The sequence below is a fragment of the Camelus bactrianus genome, chromosome 4 (genome assembly GCF_048773025.1).
Source record: "Camelus bactrianus isolate YW-2024 breed Bactrian camel chromosome 4, ASM4877302v1, whole genome shotgun sequence".
Taxonomy (NCBI): Eukaryota; Metazoa; Chordata; class Mammalia; order Artiodactyla; family Camelidae; genus Camelus; species Camelus bactrianus.
The window spans coordinates 45,690,882-45,708,329 of record NC_133542.1 but is presented as its reverse complement, the minus strand read 5'-3'; the positions used below and the strand labels follow the sequence as shown (position 1 = coordinate 45,708,329).

Below are 17,448 nucleotides of genomic sequence, written 5' to 3'. Positions count from 1 at the left end.
GGCCAGCCCTGAGTCCATTGCCCACATAGTTATCTCACTCAGCTGAGGTCAGAGGGGTTGGGGGGGTCACATAACACAATTGTTGGGGTGTAGGGAGGCTTAATCAGCAGGAGTGATGGCCGGCACAATGTTTGGCATATTTGGTAAAAGAGCTGTGGTCCTATAGGACAGCCTTTTGTCACCAGCCCTCCTAGTCACCGGGTTAGTTCATAATGAATTTACAGCCTACTGAGTGCAGTTTCCTAACCTGTAAAATAAGTGGCTTGAGCTCACTAAGATTCCTTCAAGCTCCAAAATGCTTACTAACTGCCTCTCCCTCAAACATGTATACGTAAGGTATTAAGTCAGGACTGCCTCCATCCTATGCTAACATAATTTATTTTTTGAGCCCCCAATTTTATTTGTCAATAAGTGCTAGTTGTTATTATTTATCTTTATTGCATTTCATTCTGTGGTTGGAGCTGTCATGTTGCTCAGCTGAAAAGTCTGAATCATGAGTTTGCCTTTCGGTACATTTGCTTTTTCTTAGAGCTCTGTACTGTCGGCATATGTGATGTGCTCTCTGTGTCACCATTCAAGACAGGACCAAGCAGAGGCCTGGGGCAGTCACTGGAGACCTACTGGCATTCTGGCTTCAGTGATCAAAGAGCTGCAAATCCTCTTAAATAGCGCTGTCAGATGGCTGCGGTTCTCCCTCCCGACTCTGAAGCTAATTCAACAGACTTTTAAGCAATGTTTTTGCTAAAATTGACACCTACTGTATCTCCAGCCATCACTTCCTTAACTGATGTCAGATACCATCTAGACAATCCCATCTTTTACAGGTAGGAAACTGTGACTTGCCCGAAGTCACATACTGTGCCTGGCTTCTTTATCCACACCATGTTCTTTCCATTACATCATGCTTCCTCCAGGGTTCAGGAAACTTATCTGTTGCTGCTGTTAACAAATTACCACAAACTTAGTGGCTTAAAAAATACAAGTTTCTTATCTTACAGTCCTATTGGTAGGAAGTCTTACACAGATCTCAATGGACTCAAGTTAGAGCAGGGCTGGTTCCTTTCTGGGGGCTCTCGGTGGGAATCTGTTTCCTTGCCTTTTCCAGCTTCCAGAGTCTGCCTGCAGTGCCTGGCTCGCTGTCCCCATCCTCCACCCTCCAAGCCAGCACCTGCGGGTGGAATCCTTCCTACGTCACACCTCTCTACCCCTTCTCTCATTGTCCAACCTCTTTCTTCCCATGGCCCTGAAAGCTTCTCCCTTTCAAGGACTCATGTGATTCAACTGTCCTACCAAGATAAAACAGAATGATCTCACCATCTAAAGGTCCTTAACTTAATCACATTTACAACTTTGTCAGGTAAAGTGACATATTCACGGGTTCTGGGGATTAGACTGAACATCTGCGGGAGACCATCATTCTGCCTATCATGGCCTGTCCATACATTAGGGCCTTCTGGAGTCAATGGGTTAAAGTAATGAAGATGGACACAACCTGACTTTCAGAGACATCCTTGACCTCCTGATGTTGGCTGGATGTCACCAAAATTTATACAGATGGGCCCCAGATTCTTTCCTGATGCCCTCATAGCTGGGGTCCCTCCTGTCTGCCTTAAGAACCCACTCTCTGTAATAAGCATGGAGAGGTCAGGACAGGGCAAGAAATGGGTTTTAGCTCATCTGGTTCCACCAGGACACTCTCCCTTCTAAAGCCTCTTCAAGGGTTGAGTTGGACAGCATGCCTGTTGATTCCTTTTTTGAGGATATACTGGTAGCCTGGTTTTGGGCATTTTACCTGGCGTCTAGGCCCTGTTGCAAATATTGGTTCTGAAAACTGGGACATTATCTCCCATTTATAGAATTTCTGCACCTGTTCTTGCAACTGATTCACACACTGTCCCCACCCCCCATGCCCTGTACACCACAGATACAAGTCCCCTGACTGCCCCCACCCACCCCTGCCACCAGCTGCCCTATACGCTCCCACTCACTCTCATAGGCCCCCAAGGCCCCCAGGGAGTTACCAACACACACCACCTTTTGCTATCAGCCTGCCTGGGGGAGGGGACTGGGTTGTTGGAAACTTTAATCAAGCAGTGACAGTTAACAGCTGTAGGGACACCTTAGGAAACAGCCTTAGAAAGGAAATACTTGTAGAATCTATCCCCATGACCTTTAAGACTTCTGAAGATGGCCTGTCATTTCCCTCTGTGGAAAAAAACCACAGCCATCACAGGCACCCTTTGGGCCACAGAATCTTCCGTGTTTAACCCTCATTGGTCATAGATGTTCACCTTGCACAGACTGCAGAGACCTGGGGATGCGTGTGCATACCTGCACACTCACACACACCTGGACATCTGCCTCTCCCTCAGACACGAATCTCAGGTGACAAATGAGTTCTTATGTTTCAGGGGGCTCTTTTTCTGGGGCGGGCTGGGTGATGCTGTTGGGTAGAGCTCTCGACAGACCCACAGGCCCATCACAGCACCCTCCACACACCACTAACCGTACACTACAAGCTGTTAGCATGTGGTAAGGACCTCTTTCCCCTTCCTTTTTCCTCCCCACAGCTGCAGGGGTGGGTTCTGAGGGGGCGGATGTCACCCACTCAGGGTGGGTTTTTCCCACCTGCAAACCTTGTCTCAGCCTCTTTTCACCCCCAGTGGGCCCTTTTGGGGGTCACATCCTGGTAAAAAAAAAACCCAAAACTTTAGGGAGCACCTCTACACCACTGCTCGGCAGGCCCTCGTCCTCAGCTGCTTCCTCTGCTCCATCAGCCAGGCCTCTCAGTCCCTGGTCTTCCCCCACAAATGCCCCCTTTTTCATTGGGGGTGGGTGTAAAGGGACAATATTGGGACTTTTTAAAGGAAGAACCTTACTGGGAAATTAACAGATAAACCAAAACCAAACCAAGAAGATATCAAAACCTTGGCTGGTCCAGGCTCTGCACGCTCGAACCCAGCCCTGCTCTGTTTCTCTGCCTCCCCTCTGAGAAGCTGCAGCCCATCTTCATCCCTGTGCAAGTCCTTTGCTCACCGGCTCCCTGACCTCCAACAAAGTGATGAATAGTCAGTGCTGCAGGCTTTTCTGGAGGCTCACCCCCACCCTGGCCAGTCCCAGAGCTTCTGCCTCCTGGACTCAGCTTGCTGGGTTTGGCTCAGATATTGGAAAACAGGGATCTCCATGAGTTTGCCAGGGTCAGGATGGGACAAGGAAGGAGCTGACTGGCCATAGGTGTGATCAGTAGGGCAACAAGAGTGGAGGAGGCCAGGGAAAGGCTGTGAAGCCAGAGGCTGGGGGTGTTTACACAGGAGAACCAGTTTGGACCCAGAAGGGCTCTGGAGTGAGAACTTCCCTGTGTGGGATCCTTGGCAGCTCTGTAGGACTACAGCAGAAGGGGAGCTGGGCCCATCTTGAAAGCCCCCAAACTGATGGAGCAATAAGTCCCACCAAATCAGGGACCCCTCTCTGGAAACCTATACCTGCTAGGAACCCCAGGATGATGAGGACCTAGAGCTCCACACTAGGACTGCCTCAATCTGATGGGGAGGATAGAGCCCCACTTTGGAGTAATGACAGAGGGAGAGCCTCTGGGGTCAGTTGGCCACAAAAGAGCTCCAACTACATATAGAAAGTTTGTGGACTGGGCAGCCAGGAAGGAGTGAGGGGCAAATCAGGGTGGATGATAAGGGTGGGTGTTTGGAGCCCAGTGCTGTCAAGGTGGGTCTGGGATGCATGAAGGGGGAGCACAGGCAGGACACAGGGGTAATCCTGAGTAGTGGTTCTGTGACACCTCACAGCCCCGAACCCCATGCTCTCCACCTCAGTTTCCCCTCCCCTGCCCCTCTGGCTGGGGCTAAGGGATGCCGTTTGCTTCGCTGAACCCATCTGTCTGAGATTGTCTCACATCTTCCTCTTTTGTGACTGGAAGTCACAGGGCAAATCACTAAGCCACGCAGTCACAGAGGGAACACAGAGCCTAAGAGTGTGAAGGGACAGAGGGTAGAGTGACAAGGGAAACTTGGGGCCAGTGGAAGACAGGGAGACAGGTGGGAGCAGAGGGGCTCAGGACCATGGCTGAGGCCATCACCTATGCAGACCTGCGGTTTGTGAAGGCTCCCCTGAAGAAGAGTGTCTCCAGCCGGCTAGGACAAGGTAAGGGTGGACGGGGCGTCTCCTTGATTCTGCAACTCCGTCCTCCTTTATGACCCAACTCCCGCCCCACAGACCCCAATCCTGATCCCCACCTTTTCTCTCCTCTCCAGACCTAGAGTCCGACGAGGATGGGGAACTCACCTATGAGAATGTGCAAGTGCCTCCCGGCCCAGGGGGGCCGTTGAGTTTGGCTTCCTCTGGATTAGGGGGGAAAGCAGGTCTGGAGAGCCCAGGGATATGTGTTTGTTGGGGGCTGTGTCTTGAGCTGGGGAGTTCACAGCATTCTTGGGAGGACAATACCGTTGGGAAAAGGAGTGTTCTCAGGAAGAGAATGAGCATTGGATATACGGGAGCCAGCGAAAAATAAAGCTCCCAGGGGCAAGGTGGGGATCCCAGGGGGAGCTAGGGCTCCACGGAGGGATCAGGGCAGCCCTGTGGGGAGCTGAGCTCGAATAGGAAATGCGGAGTCCCCGGAGAGAGGAGAGGAGGTAGGGGAGAGGGGTGAGAGTACTCCCCGGGGAGGGTTTGGGGCAGGCAGATGGGGGCCCTCTGAGGAAAAGATAAAGGGAGACCCAGGAGGGTGACAGGGGTCCCCGGGGAAAGGATAAGGTAAGACCCAGGAGGGACATGAGAGTCCCACGGGAGATGAGGAACTCCGGAGGACGCTAAGGGTGTCCCAGAGCAATGGCAGAAGGCACCTTAGGACAGACTGGGGTCTCGGCGCCGAGAAGGGAGTGGGGGTGGGGAGAAGGGGCATTTCCCGGGCATTCCCACCTTCAAACCGGTGTCGCTCCCTTTCTCAGGGGTCCAGTCAGAGCAGGCAGCTGCCGCCTGGAGCTCCGTGACGTCACCAGCTGCCAGGCAGATTCTCCCCTGTGAGTACCGCGCCCGCCCCGCCCCGCGTGCGCCGCCCACTGCGCAGCAGGTCCGGGGCTAGCGGAGCGGAGCGGGGAGGGGCGGGGCCTCGGGATGGGCGGCCTCCCCCAACCCGGCCCGCGAGGGTGGTGTTGGAGTCACGTACTAGCGCCGGTCGCGCTGGGGGTGGTGCTGGGCCCCCGCCGTGTGCAGGTCTGACCCAGGGACTGAACCCAGAGCGCAGCCCTCTGGTCGGTCCAGGCAGCCCCCCGTGACCCCTTCCCCTGCCCTTTTCACCCCCATCCCCGGATAGATCTTTCTGACATATCCACCCAGACCCTCACCCCTCAACCCCTTATTATGGTCCCCGTTCACGTAACTCCCCTCTCCGGTCTCCGTCTGAAATTTAGTTCCCCGTCCTACCAGATAGTGCCCCTCAGGCCTTACCAATAACGATCCGCAGCCCTTATTCTGGAACAACTTCCCTCGGCCACCTGCGGCAACTCACTGCGGGACAGAAACCACCATGCGTGCTCGAAGTCCTCTGCGGGACGCACCTTCCGCGAATTTTGCCCACCCCCACCCACTCAGTCTATTAACTTTCCTGGGACTCACTGCTCCCCATCCCGCTGTCTCCCTAAGGCCATGCAGCCTGCTTGCAGTACCTCCTTCTGGGCCTGCTCCTCACCTGCCTGCTGTTGGGGGTGGCAGCCATCTGCCTGGGAGTGCGCTGTGAGTATGACTGCTCCCATTTCCTTTTCCCAACAACCTTCTCCCCTACTGTCCGCGGCAGCTCCCCTTCCTTAGCAGGGCCGAAAGTCACTACCACCACATCCTCAGCTTTTGGTCTGGTTTCCAGCCAGGTCTATTTTAGAGCACGTGTCTTCCTAAATTGTCCTTACCTAATCCAGTGCCTCCTTAAACTCTAGGCAGTCAGACCTTGTATTCCAGCCTGTTATGCAAAAAGTTGCAAGGAGCAGAAAAAGGACTGATGCTGAAGCCTGAGGGCATCAGAGCACAGCTTAAGATGTCCTCCAAATCTCTCTTTATGGCCAAATAGATCTGCAGGTGTCCCAGCAGCTACAGCAGATGAACAGGGTTCTGGAGGCCACTAACAGCAGCTTGAGGCAGCAGCTGCACCTAAAGATAACCCAGCTGGGGCAGAGGGAAGAGGATCTGCAGGGGTCCAGAAGGGAGCTGGCCCAGAGTCAGGAAACACTACAGGTGGAACAGAAGGTTTGCCAGGCTACCAAAGAGCAGTTGCAGGCCTGCGAGTCGGACGGGGAGAAGACAAAAGAGGACTTGAGAAATAAGGAAGCGCAGAGGATGGACTTGGAGCAGAGGCTGCACAGTGTGCGGGACACACTGAAGCCCATCTACACATGCCCCTCACCAGGTATCTGCTCTGGGAGAGGAGAGATGGGAGGGTCTGCCATGAGGGATGGATTGAAGTGAGGAGACACTTGAAGCTGGGATCTGCCTATCTAGTAGGGGGCCATTGAATTGTTCAGGAAAGGGATAGTGAAGCAGAGTGCTGGCTGACATGAGCTAGGAAGCCTTGGCCAACAGGGAGAAGGATCTAGCTGCATACTGGATTTAGAGGGACTCACCCAGCTTTAAGGTGGATCCTGTGGTGGGGAGGAGGGTGGCAGCCAGTAATGCAAATGACACTGCCCAGAGCAGCAAACTCAGGGCTCATCTGGCTTAACATCAGTGTTAAGGATCTGGGAACCTCCTGAATTTGGATATGAAATTGTTGTTTGCATGTTTTCCTAAAGAGAGGATCTATGGCTTTAATTAAGTCTCTCTACATCTGAGATTCCCCCAAAGATTCAGAATTACCGGTGGATGAGGAGCAGTCTGGGATGAGGCAAGGCAGCTGAAGCTCTCACAATGAGGTGGGTTGGGTGTTGTAGGGCAGGGAACTAGGGTGGAATGCTCATCCATTTTGAAAGTAGGAGCCCAACCAGGATCTGGGGATGAGAGAGGGAGACACATAGAAGGTCTGCCAAAGTAGGCTGAGGTTAAGTAGGTGCCTGGCCCAAGGGGACTGGAATGCTCACGGACTGGTTGTCTAGAGGTTAAGCTCTGTCTAGCTCAGTGGGTATCTGGATATTCCTCCAAGGCTTGAAACAGAGAGATTATGTACAGAACCCCCCAGCTCTCATTTCTTTAACCTTCTCATTCTCTCCAAGCCTCAGTTCCCTGCCAGTGCTGCCCCCTGTCCCCACAGCTGAACCCTAGGCCTCAGCATCCCAAACTGCTTCTCCGCTGAAAGGACGGCTTCAGGTCTTCACTCTGACCATGACTGGCCCCCTCCAGGCTTTCTCCACACTCCTTCAACCTCACGGAGGCAGGCCTCCAACCTGCTCATCTTCTGTTTCCTCCCTGCCCATCAGCCCTCACCTGTCTTTACTTCTCTATCTTCTTGGATTTAGGGGCCCATCATGTCAGTCACTCCACTCACTCCTTGGTTCCATTGTCCTTCTGGTGCATCTGACTGGCAATAGCTCAAGTCTGGATGAACGCACGCACCTGCACCCCAGTGTGACAAGCTGTGCAATCATTCTGTGTGGTGCCACTGAAACCGTAGTCACAGCCTCAGCTGGGGCCCCAGCACTGCCTGGCCACTCTGCAGCGCTCAGCTGGCTCTTCCTACCCGACTGCCTTGTTCTCACTTTCAGCAGATGCCCTACTCTGTCAGAGAGGAATTCCCTCTATTTTCCACCAGGTCTATATATCCATTTGCGTTTTTGCCCATTCTCATCTCTTGCAAGGATAACTACAACAGCTTGCTGAGTGTTTTTCCTAAACATCCCCCCTTCAAATGCACTTATCATGTTGCAGCCAGGGGAATCCTTTAAAAATAAAAATCTGATCATGTCATCGCAGTTAAGATCATGTCATTTCAGTTTAAAATTAATGATATCAAAAGTTATGGATTACATACTGTATGTCCAGCACTGTGTCCAAGCACTTGGGATACAGCCAGTGAACGCAATTCCTCTATGTAAAACCCTATATTGACTCTGTTGCTCGTAATATAAAAGTAAAAAATCTTCAACCTGGCTTCCAAGGCCCCTGCCTACCTTTCAGCACACCACTTATTCCATTTGGCCACACTGACTTCTTTTTATTCCTTTAAGTTGCTGTAGGACAGTGACTTGACAGGTAGCTGGATGGGGATAAGAGAAAATGTAGGCAGAAGAGAGGGAGCTAGTGGAGAAGGAATGATTTTTGAGTGATGGAGTTTTGACTGATGGTTCAAAGCAATGAAGAGAGGGGATTTGGGATCAGGACCATAGATTGGGGTGTGGGATGGTAAAGAAAGCAGGGTGTTTATTTTTGATGGATAGTCAGGAACAGGGAAGAGACAAATTTTGAGGTGGAGGGGAGGAAAACGGAGAGAGTTCACGTCGAGTGTGTGACAATTTCTTGTGGAAGAGTGGAGAGGGAAGGTGGACTTGAGGAGTGTGTGAAAGTTTTGAATATGCAGTGGGGAATCTTTAGGGAACTAATGAGACAAATAGGAGGCTTATTGAACACTTAGTTATGGGGGGGCCAAGGTGAGGTTGGCCAAAATGGGGGGACTGCAATTGTTCAGAAATTGAGGTTAGTATCACCAGACCTTTTAAAATAAACCTCCCAGATTGTTAGGAGTAAAGCTGTTGAACCTTAGAAGTATGGACAGGTATGGCATTTCAAGGGGAGGTGAAGCAAGAAAGATTGCAAAGGGCAAGGACTAGAAGTCAATGAAGACACTTGAGTTCCACCCAAGGGAATATTGTTAGCAGCTAGACTGCTGAGTACTCAGTCTGATCCCAAGTGTTGAGATCTCCCTCCTGGGTCTGGGCTGTGCTGTCACATTTGTTCTACTTTTTAGATGCTTGCTGTCCCGTGGGATGGATACTGGATGGGAGAAGTTGCTTTTACTTCTCAGTTACTGAGAGAAGTTGGGATAAGAGCCAACACCATTGTAAATCTCTGTCCTCTGACCTGGCCACATTTGATCTCACTTACATGTATGCTGTAAGTAAACCCTAAGACTGCAGTGGGTACTGTTGGGTTAAGGGACATGTCTTCAAGTCAGGGATGGCAGCACACACAGTGCACCCCTCTTCCATGCAGCTTCTCAGCACAGTGCTCCAGGTGGCCCTACTAACTGATTAGGGTTGGCATGAGAGTTGAAACTTACCATCTTTAACCAGTTTCTCATCTCAGCTTTGTGGTCAGCTCTGGGCTGCTGCACAGGTTCTTTGACTCTCATGGTCTCTCAGGCAGACAGGTCCATACCTGGTGGGCTGGACTGTAGGGATAGGTTCCTTGTGACTAGAACAGCCCACTAGAATGACTCCCCTCCAAAGGCCAGCAGAAATTCTTACCTAGCGTGTGTGTGAACTGAAGGGTCAGCCTGCACCTGCAGGGAGGCACATGAAGAATGTGGGGCTGGTCACCGATGAGCTGATGTTATGTACCAAGGTTGGGCACAGTCCTCTTGCCAAAGCTGTCTCTATGGTGTTCATTTTCTTCCATCAGCCCGGGTCCCCTCCTCCCTACACTCCACCCGATTCCAATATTTCCCATCACTCTCACATATCTCTGGTCTCTCTGAATCTCCCTTCATATTCCTCAGACCAACAGCCTCCAAAGGGTGTTGGCGCAAGGTGGTTCACTTGAATCATACTGGATTGGCCTCAGATATAGTAACCGCTGGGAGTGGATTGATGGTAAAAGAATCTATTATGGGTAAGTTTGTCCGGACTTTTGGGCATTTCCAACTCTATAATCCCCTCATAAAGACATGGTAATGAGATTTCCCTCCAGGTCCTACTCCCAAAACTTTTTCACGAATCAATGTTGTAATTATCCATTTGTCCATTTCTTCTATTTGATTAATAACTTTTAGGGCAGTTTGACTCTCTGTTCTATCCCCAGTACCTACCAGTCCCCGGCACTTTTTTTTTTTTTTTAATTACTAGGTTGGGTGGGACCTACGTCATTTTTCTCTCAGAGGGAGAAGTTGAGGATTTAGCCAGGGATTCACAGTTGATGAAGAACCTGGCCTTCTAATTTCCCATCCCTTGACAAGGCTACGTAAACCGAGGTTCTACTTTCTCAGTCAAGGCCACTTGGGGGTTGCCCCAGGGAAGTGAGAAAGGGAGCAATGGGGTACTGTTGAAGATCAACCCCAGAGACCCTGGAAAAGGGTAGTTACTTAGCTAGTTTCCATCCTTAAGGCCTTGGGTGATTTTTCCCTACCCTGGTCCTATAGTCTCTTCAGGTTGAAGTCCAGACACCTGTCCCTGAACCATCCCAAACATGGCTTTAGGCAGACAGGGTGAGTTAGGACTTGGGTTAGGTTTTGTGCAGGGCAAGAAAAGGGAGGATGGGATAGGATAGGAGGGGCCCGAGCTTATCCCAGCTCTACTTCACCACTCTTTAGGCTTTCTAGTCATGGTCAAAACCAAAGATGTGCCAGGACAAAAAGGACATGGTCAAACCTGCAGGCAGAGAACTGTCATACTTCTCTTCCCTCCATCTGTGAGAGGGCAGCTTTCAAGAATCCAGACATGGACCAGTCTTGGCGCTGAGCTGGGTATGTGTGAGGGATGGGACTGAGGTCTGGGAGTTGGGAGGCAGAGGGTCTCAGAGCAGAGGCCCAGAGGCCAGGGGGAAAACTTGTTCCTGGGAGTGAGTCATGTCCACAGCCCCCAGGGACTTGGTCTACTTATGTAAGAGGGTGCTGGGCAGGGGAGGGCTGGAACTGAAGGGAGTCTGGCCATGTGGCTGTCCAGGGAGCTAGGGAGGAGATGGGCTGAGCTGGATGAGGGTTCTAGTGACAGTCAACTGTGGAGCTCAGTGATGCTTTAATCTTCCAGATACTCATGCCAGCAAGAGCCTGTGCCCTTCATCCCTAACCTGGAGCCTGCAGGTCCTAAGATCCACCTCCCTCCAGTGTTTTCTCACTCCGCCTGGACATGCCTAGCCCAGGGCTGATCCATGCCCAACGTTTATATTTCTAGGCAAGGCTGTGCCCTGCTGGAGACCCTGTCCCAGAAGCTGGACTGTTCCCGGGGAAAGGGTGAAGAAGCTTCTAGAAGAGATTTTGGCCTCCCTGAGAACCTCCCACAGTGGAATGGGTGGGGAAGGCGCACGGGCTGAGTGGATAGGGGCAGCCCGGAGCCAGCCAGGCAGTTTTATTGAAATATTTTTAAATAATTTGCACGTGTTAGTCTTGTGTGTCAGCGATGCTTGTCCGGTTCAGTGATCCCCAGGGAAGAGCAAGCCCAGGGGTTGGATAGGAAATGTTCTGTTCATTGAGTCCATGCCGAGGTTCCCTACACAGGGAGAAGAGCTGGTCAGCCCCTCCAGGGCTGGCACCATCCAGCATGTGCGCTCTGTCCTCACAGGGCATCCTGAAGACCAGTGGTGGAAGCCGGAGACCACAGGCCCCACTGCTAAGAGCGTGCCCCAGGCAGCTGCAGGCTGGGTGTGGGTGGCTTGGCATGGTGCCCTCGGTGGCAGAGGAGACTGCCCGCCTCACAGTTCAGGTTGCGGTAGCGGGCAACAGCCGGTGCGGGGCGGGGGCACATGGACAGGAAGCCAAAGCTGAAGGGGCCAAGGCAGCAGCCGGGGCAGGGAAGTCCCTCCTCGGACTCCCGGGTTGCTGAAGGGGGCGGCGAGGGTTCTGTCCGCTCCAGAGCTGCTGCCCGGGGCAGGCTGTGCTGGGCCCGGTTCCAGGGCTCCCCGGCCCAGCCTTGTGGAGAGTTCACCACCACAGCCGGGGGGTTGTTGTTAAGGGGAGGCCCTGATCTAGGGGACCAGGGCTGGGAGGCTGAGGAACAAGTGCTGATGAAGTTGTCTGTGGCCACGGCTAGGGGCAGCTGGGGAGCTGGTCCAGGGGGTTCTGGCTCAGGGCTACTGCCCTCACACTCCATTCTCTCTTCCGCAGAGGGGCCCACAGCAGGAGGGCCGGGACCTGGCAGTGCCGTCTCCATTCGCCGGGGGAGTTCAGGGGAGGATGGGAGCGAGCGGCAGCGGCGGGCAGGTGTCCCAGGCTGGACCAGAGTCTCTGGAGTGGTCACCAAGGGTAGCTGGGTAGAGGGCAGTGGTGATGGTGGTACAAGGGGCAGAGGGGCGACTGGCTTGCTGGGTGTGTCCAGGAGCTTGATCTTGCCACCCCTGAGGTCTTCTCGTAGTGAGAAGGGGTTGACTCGAGTCAGATTGTCCCCCCAGTTGGGGGGTGATTCTGGCGATGGGGGCAGGAAGAGGTCTGACCGGCTTCGGGAGAGCCGGGGGTCTGGCCTGGGAAGTGTGGCAGAGGGACCCCCTCTTGGAACAGACCCTGTAGACAAAGAAGTCTGGGGTCACTGTTCTCAGCGTTGATCATAGTTCCCTGAGGACCTCATTATTCCCCAGGAGGCAGCTGGGACTAGAGCTGAGAAAAGGGAGTCCCACGGGGTGCTTTGGAAAGGGGGAGATGTCACCCCAGCCCTCTTTACCTCTTCTTTCCTTGTCCTCCTCCCTCAGGCTCTAGAATTAGAAAACTATACTTTCTTTGAGTAATCCTCTTGCCCTCCTCATGCACCCAGCCTTCTCAACTAACAGATACACTTGGTCTCCTCAGATAATTCCGAGTTCAAAGGAAGAGAGAGGCAACATTCAGTTGTGCCCACTTACCCTGACTGTGTAGCAGGGAAGCCCTGGGGACGGGGGCTGGCTCAGGCAGCTGCTCCAGGATCCATTCCAGGTGCTGGGTGATTTCAGTAAAGGGAGCACGTGTGCTGGGTTCCATCTGATGGGGAGAGACGGGCAGCTTCACTAAGTGCTCCAAAAGAGGGACGCTGTTTTCCTTATCACCTGGGACCTTGTCAACTGATGGATTGGGGTGAAGGGCAGGGAGGGAGACTGAGGCTCTTACACTGCAGCAATGGATGGCCAGGAGCAGGAAAGGCAGTGGGCAGTCATCCCCTACCAGGGTCCGGAAAGCAGGCACATCCAGGCCAAAGTCCTGTGGGGACAGAGGAGGGGCCCCCAAGTCAGCCTTCCTTGAGTTCTCCTACTGCCCCCTAATCAGGACCTTAACCTCCAAGGAACCCTCCTTGGTTATGAGCTGCCCAGTCTGGAGTTCCTCTTTTTTAAACCTGTAGACATCATTCACCTCAGTTCGGGGTAGGTAGTCTGGGTCCGCAGGTACTCTCGCGATGAGCTCACAGAGGACAATCCCAAAGGCAAAGACATCGGCCTGGGGGGTAGGAGAGAATGTTAGGGGGAGGCACTGACAGTTTCCTGTCAGAATATGTCAGAATTTGCGGCAGTGTTGGCAGCTGCCATGTGTTGGAAGGGATGCCTGTGAGGAGTAAGGGGGGTCTTGGGAGTCTCCTGAGTATCTGGTAGGGTTGGTGAGGAACCTGGGATGGAGCCTTATAAGAATATCTCCAGGGTCTCTGGAAGGCCTTGGGGATCTGAAGGGTCCATGTCTTACCTTCTCATCATACAGCTCACCCCGCAACACCTCTGGAGCCATCCAGTATGGGGAACCCACCACAGCCAATGGCTCCTTCCTTGCCCCTTCCCTACAGGGGCAGGGGCAGAGTGGTCAGGAACATCCCACCCAGACACCCTCTCCAAACAAAAAGGGATGAGGTCAGCCCCCTCCTCACCCCAAGGTAAATGGCCCTGTGGGCTTCACTTAGATAAGGGCCACCTGGGAGGTTTAGGGCGATGGGGGCATTCACCTCACCTATACACAGGAATCTTTTCGGCCAGCCCGAAGTCACCCACAACAGCTGTGAAGCCTTGGTCTTCCCGTCGGATCAGACAGTTCTGACATACACATATAGCAACCCCACACACCCATCACCTTCTGTTCTCTGATCTCCCAACATACACCCCAAAGACCTGTCACTCCAGAAAATCCCCAGCCCTCTCTGATCTCCCCATTTTCCAGTGCACCCCAATCTTGCAACATCATCCATCACTCCTTACACAACATGGTACTCAGTCCCTCAGAGCACTCCCCCTCATTCCAGTTTCCCACTCTCCAATGTCTTGGTACCCCAACATCCTAATATTGCCTATTATTCACATTCCAATACTTATGTGTGGTTACAACCTAATAAATCTCAAATACCCTTTCATGCTTCCATCCATCTTGCCAACCTACCTTGGATGTGAGGTCTCGGTGGAATACACCTTTGGCATGCAGGTACCGCAGGCCACGGGCGATGTCCAAAGCCAGGTGGAGCCTGACAGGCCAGGATAGGGGTTCTGGGGAGCTGAGCAGCTGTTCCAGGGTCCCCCCATTCATATACTGGGACATGGGTAGGAGAAGGGGAATGAATGTCAAGGTTTCAGTCTGTACTCTGGATCTTCCACTTAAAAGTTGGGGACCCTCAGGAGGATCACAAAGATCAGGAGAGTGAGTCTTTGCTCTAGGGTCCCTCATTCATATTCTAGGGTCCCTCATTCATATTCTAGGGCTGTCCTGTCCCATACATGTGCAACAATTTAAATTATTAAGTTTGAATAAAATTAATCATTCAGTCCCTCAGTCATACTTGCCACATATCCAGTGCTCCTTAGACACATGTGGCTAGTGGCTATGGTTTTGGATAGCATGGATAGAGAACATTTTCATGCACAAAGATCTACTGGACAGCACTATTCTAGAGGATATAAAGGATGGGACCGGCTGAGGCATTTTATCTGTGGTTTGCCTAAAAGGAAGTTCAGGGAAGCCTCCCCTGGGAGGAGGTCCTGCTGCCTCTCATTATTGCTCTGTAAGTGCACCGGGCCGCTGACTCTCTTCCCTGGGTGGTGGTGGGGTCTCCCCCTTCCTAGCCCATCCTTACCTCTGTAAGAGCGTGCAGTTGCCCCTGGTGCACACAGACCCCCATGAACCTGGAAGAGGATGGGAAAGGTAGCAGGGTAGGCTAAAAGAGCCTCAGCTCCTCCACAGGTCTCACTTTTCCCGCGGGATCTTTCTCCGTCCCCCAGCAAGCTTCCCAGCAAGCGGCTGAGGCTGTTCACCTTAGGATGTTGGGGTGCCGGAGACGGTTCATCAGCTGCACCTCCCGTAGCGTGTTTCCTCGGTTACTGGGGAGCCTGTTCATTTTCAGCACCATGACTTGCCCTGACTGTCGGTGCCGAACCTGGGGGTGGCAGGAGCTGGCGAGTCCCGCGCAGGTTGGGCGGGTTGCCAGGGTCCCGGTCCCCTAGTTCCAGCCTCCAGTCTAAGGCTCGGTCCCGCCCCTCTGCCCTCTCTGCTGGTCTTACCTTGTAGACCTCAGAGAAGAAGCCAGCCCCGATCTTCTCGGCGCAGTGGAAATCGTCCACGCGTGCCAGACTGGACACGGCGCTGCGGAGAGCCCGGTAGGAGGAGGGGCGGCCCCGGCCCGGGCCTCCGCCCGCGCCCCCCGGCCCCGGGGGCCCCTCCCCCGGCGCATCTCCGGGCCCGGGCCCAGGGCCCCGCAGTGGGGGCCGTTCCCCGGCCATGGCCCGGCCCCCAGCCCGGGCTTGCTTCACATGGCAGGGTCCCCGGGGCCCGGGCAGGCCGCGCTCGCCATGGGAGCGGGCCCAGCCCGATCCCAGGCGCCGGGGCTCCCGCTCCCGCCCTGGAGAATGGAAGATCCGCCGAAGATCCCGGGCCCGCCCCCGCCGCTCCGGCTAGCTGGGCCCAGGTGGACGCCGCTCCGCTCCGCTCTGCGCAGGGCCTGGGGCTGGGCCGGGCGGTGGTGGTGGCGCTCCCGGGCGCCGGCGGGCAGGCGGGCGGGCTCCCCGCAGGCGGAGGCGGGCGGGCGGGCGGCGGCTGCTCCGCTTCGCCGCTGGGGCTCAGGCTCGGCGGCCTGCCGGGGGCGGGGCTGAGCCCGGCCTCTTCTTAACTCCTTCTAGCCCGGCCTCCAGGCAGCGGCCACGCCCCCTCAGGTGCGCACCCCGCCACTAGTGGCCGCGACGCCCTTGGCGAGTGTGACTGGGGCGTCAGGGTCAAATAAGTTCAGGCCTGAACTGCATAACTGAAGGGAATTAAAGGCTGATTGTGCATACACGCAGCTCAGATGTCTTTTAGCTGTCCTGTGAGTCCTTTCTCCCCTCCCTCCCTTAGGTCACGGTCGGTTGAGGGCCGGGCTCAGGAAGCCGCCCAATTCCTGGGCTCCAGGGGCCGGCAGGGCAGAAAAGATCTACCCACCTTCCCGGCCTCCACCGTGGCCCAGCCCCATTTCCCAGGTCTCGACCCTTACACTTTAAACCTCCGGGCTCCAGACACTTTCTACCTTCTCGGGCGGTTGTGATGCCCCGGGGCTGTAGTGAGCCCTGGGCCAGCCCATTCCAGGTGCGGCCTCAAGTCCTCACTCCATTCCGCCTCCCTCGAATAAAGCTGACTCCAGAGCCTCCGCCCAGAGACCACCCAGCCTGGACCTTCCTCTTACTATTTCGTCCAAATGCCCCTCTCTCAAAAGAGAAGCATCCACCTGCAGGAAAGCTCCTCTTTGCGCGAGATCCCATCCCTTGGCAAAATCCTGCCCCTCAAGACTTTCCCTTGGAGACCCCTCTTTCTCAGTGAGAACCCCCTCTTCAGAGGGACCTCAGCTCAGTATGACACTGCCACCATCAGCGTGTACCAGAACCCTTCAAGTGCGACACCCATCCTCTGTATGTTCCTCCCACTCAGTGAGACCCCCACCTCTCAGAGCAACTCCACCGGTCATTGTGACCCCTCCTCTCAATGTGACTTCTCCCTTCAGTGTGGCCCAGCCCTTATCGGTGTGACCCCTCTCGGCGGGTACCACCCCCCATTACGTAGAAATCAGGCCTGCCCCCTCAGGCGGAAGGAGGATCTGCAGCTGGCCTCTGAAGCGACGTGGGGTCCTGAGTGCGCACGCACCATCTCAGGACCCTGTGCGCTCGCCGTACCGGACGCTTTCGGTTCTCCACTGGCTCCTCCCCCCGTTCGTCGTCGGAATAGCCAATCATCGCCAGAGATGGGTGACGTCGCTCGATCCCGGAGACTGGTCTAGGATGAGCGGTTGTGGGCGTCGATGAACCGCTCGCCACCTAGCGGCGGAATGGAGGGCGGCGGGAATGCAGGCTGCAGGCATTGGGAGCAAAACAGACCGCGGTAGAACTTGAGGGAGAGGCTGAGTTCGCTTCAGAAATTCTGAAGTACTTTATTTGTTTCTGTGGTAAGCTAAAAAGAAAATTAATACAAGGACAGTCACATCCGTGTGAGTGACCGCCTTCTGAGTCTTGTCCCAGGTTTATGAGAGTTGGAGCCACGTATTATTTAATAGTCAAGAGCTAATGAGAAAAGAATAAAGACAATCTTAAATTATAAATGATGCGGTAGGGTCAAGAGAAGGTCAGATGCTGTCTCGGTACAAGGGAGGGTTTCGCACAAGTTTGGAGAGAAAAGAACTGGAGAAAGTCACAGTCCCTCCA

At 54.1% G+C, this 17,448-nt stretch overlaps 2 protein-coding genes across 6 annotated transcripts; one reads left to right on the top strand and one right to left on the bottom strand.

The window, feature by feature from the left end:
- Positions 1-2,585: 2,585 nt before the first annotated feature.
- Positions 2,586-11,231, top strand: CD72 (CD72 molecule). Of its 3 annotated transcripts, XR_012506422.1 has the most exons (10): positions 2,586-4,155; positions 4,266-4,373; positions 4,959-5,030; positions 5,653-5,742; positions 6,071-6,406; positions 8,894-9,039; positions 9,644-9,756; positions 10,454-10,606; positions 10,890-10,942; positions 11,034-11,231. XR_012506422.1 is itself a non-coding variant. In XM_010952832.3 (9 exons), the coding sequence occupies exons 1-8, from the start codon at positions 4,074-4,076 to the stop codon at positions 10,599-10,601; spliced, it is 1,095 nt and encodes a 364-aa protein (XP_010951134.1). In that variant the 5' UTR covers positions 2,587-4,073; the 3' UTR covers positions 10,602-10,606; positions 11,034-11,231. The 3 variants fall into 3 exon arrangements, 2 of the variants coding, with proteins under 2 accessions (XP_010951134.1, XP_010951133.1); XM_010952832.3 differs by lacking the exon at positions 10,890-10,942 and having other exon boundaries at positions 2,587-4,155; XM_010952831.3 differs by having other exon boundaries at positions 2,589-4,155; positions 10,890-11,231.
- Positions 11,178-16,883, bottom strand: TESK1 (testis associated actin remodelling kinase 1). 3 transcript variants are annotated; one of them, XM_074361806.1, is made up of 10 exons: positions 15,289-16,848; positions 15,043-15,180; positions 14,865-14,913; positions 14,177-14,323; positions 13,754-13,836; positions 13,496-13,586; positions 13,172-13,255; positions 12,932-13,021; positions 12,691-12,805; positions 11,178-12,355 (listed from the first exon to the last, which is right to left on the bottom strand). In XM_074361806.1, the coding sequence occupies exons 1-10, from the start codon at positions 15,456-15,458 to the stop codon at positions 11,469-11,471; spliced, it is 1,854 nt and encodes a 617-aa protein (XP_074217907.1). In that variant the 5' UTR covers positions 15,459-16,848; the 3' UTR covers positions 11,178-11,468. The 3 variants fall into 3 exon arrangements, with proteins under 3 accessions (XP_074217907.1, XP_074217906.1, XP_074217908.1); XM_074361805.1 differs by having other exon boundaries at positions 15,043-15,164; positions 15,289-16,842; XM_074361807.1 differs by having other exon boundaries at positions 11,881-12,104; positions 15,043-15,164; positions 15,289-16,883.
- Between the last annotated feature and the right edge of the window lie 565 nt (positions 16,884-17,448).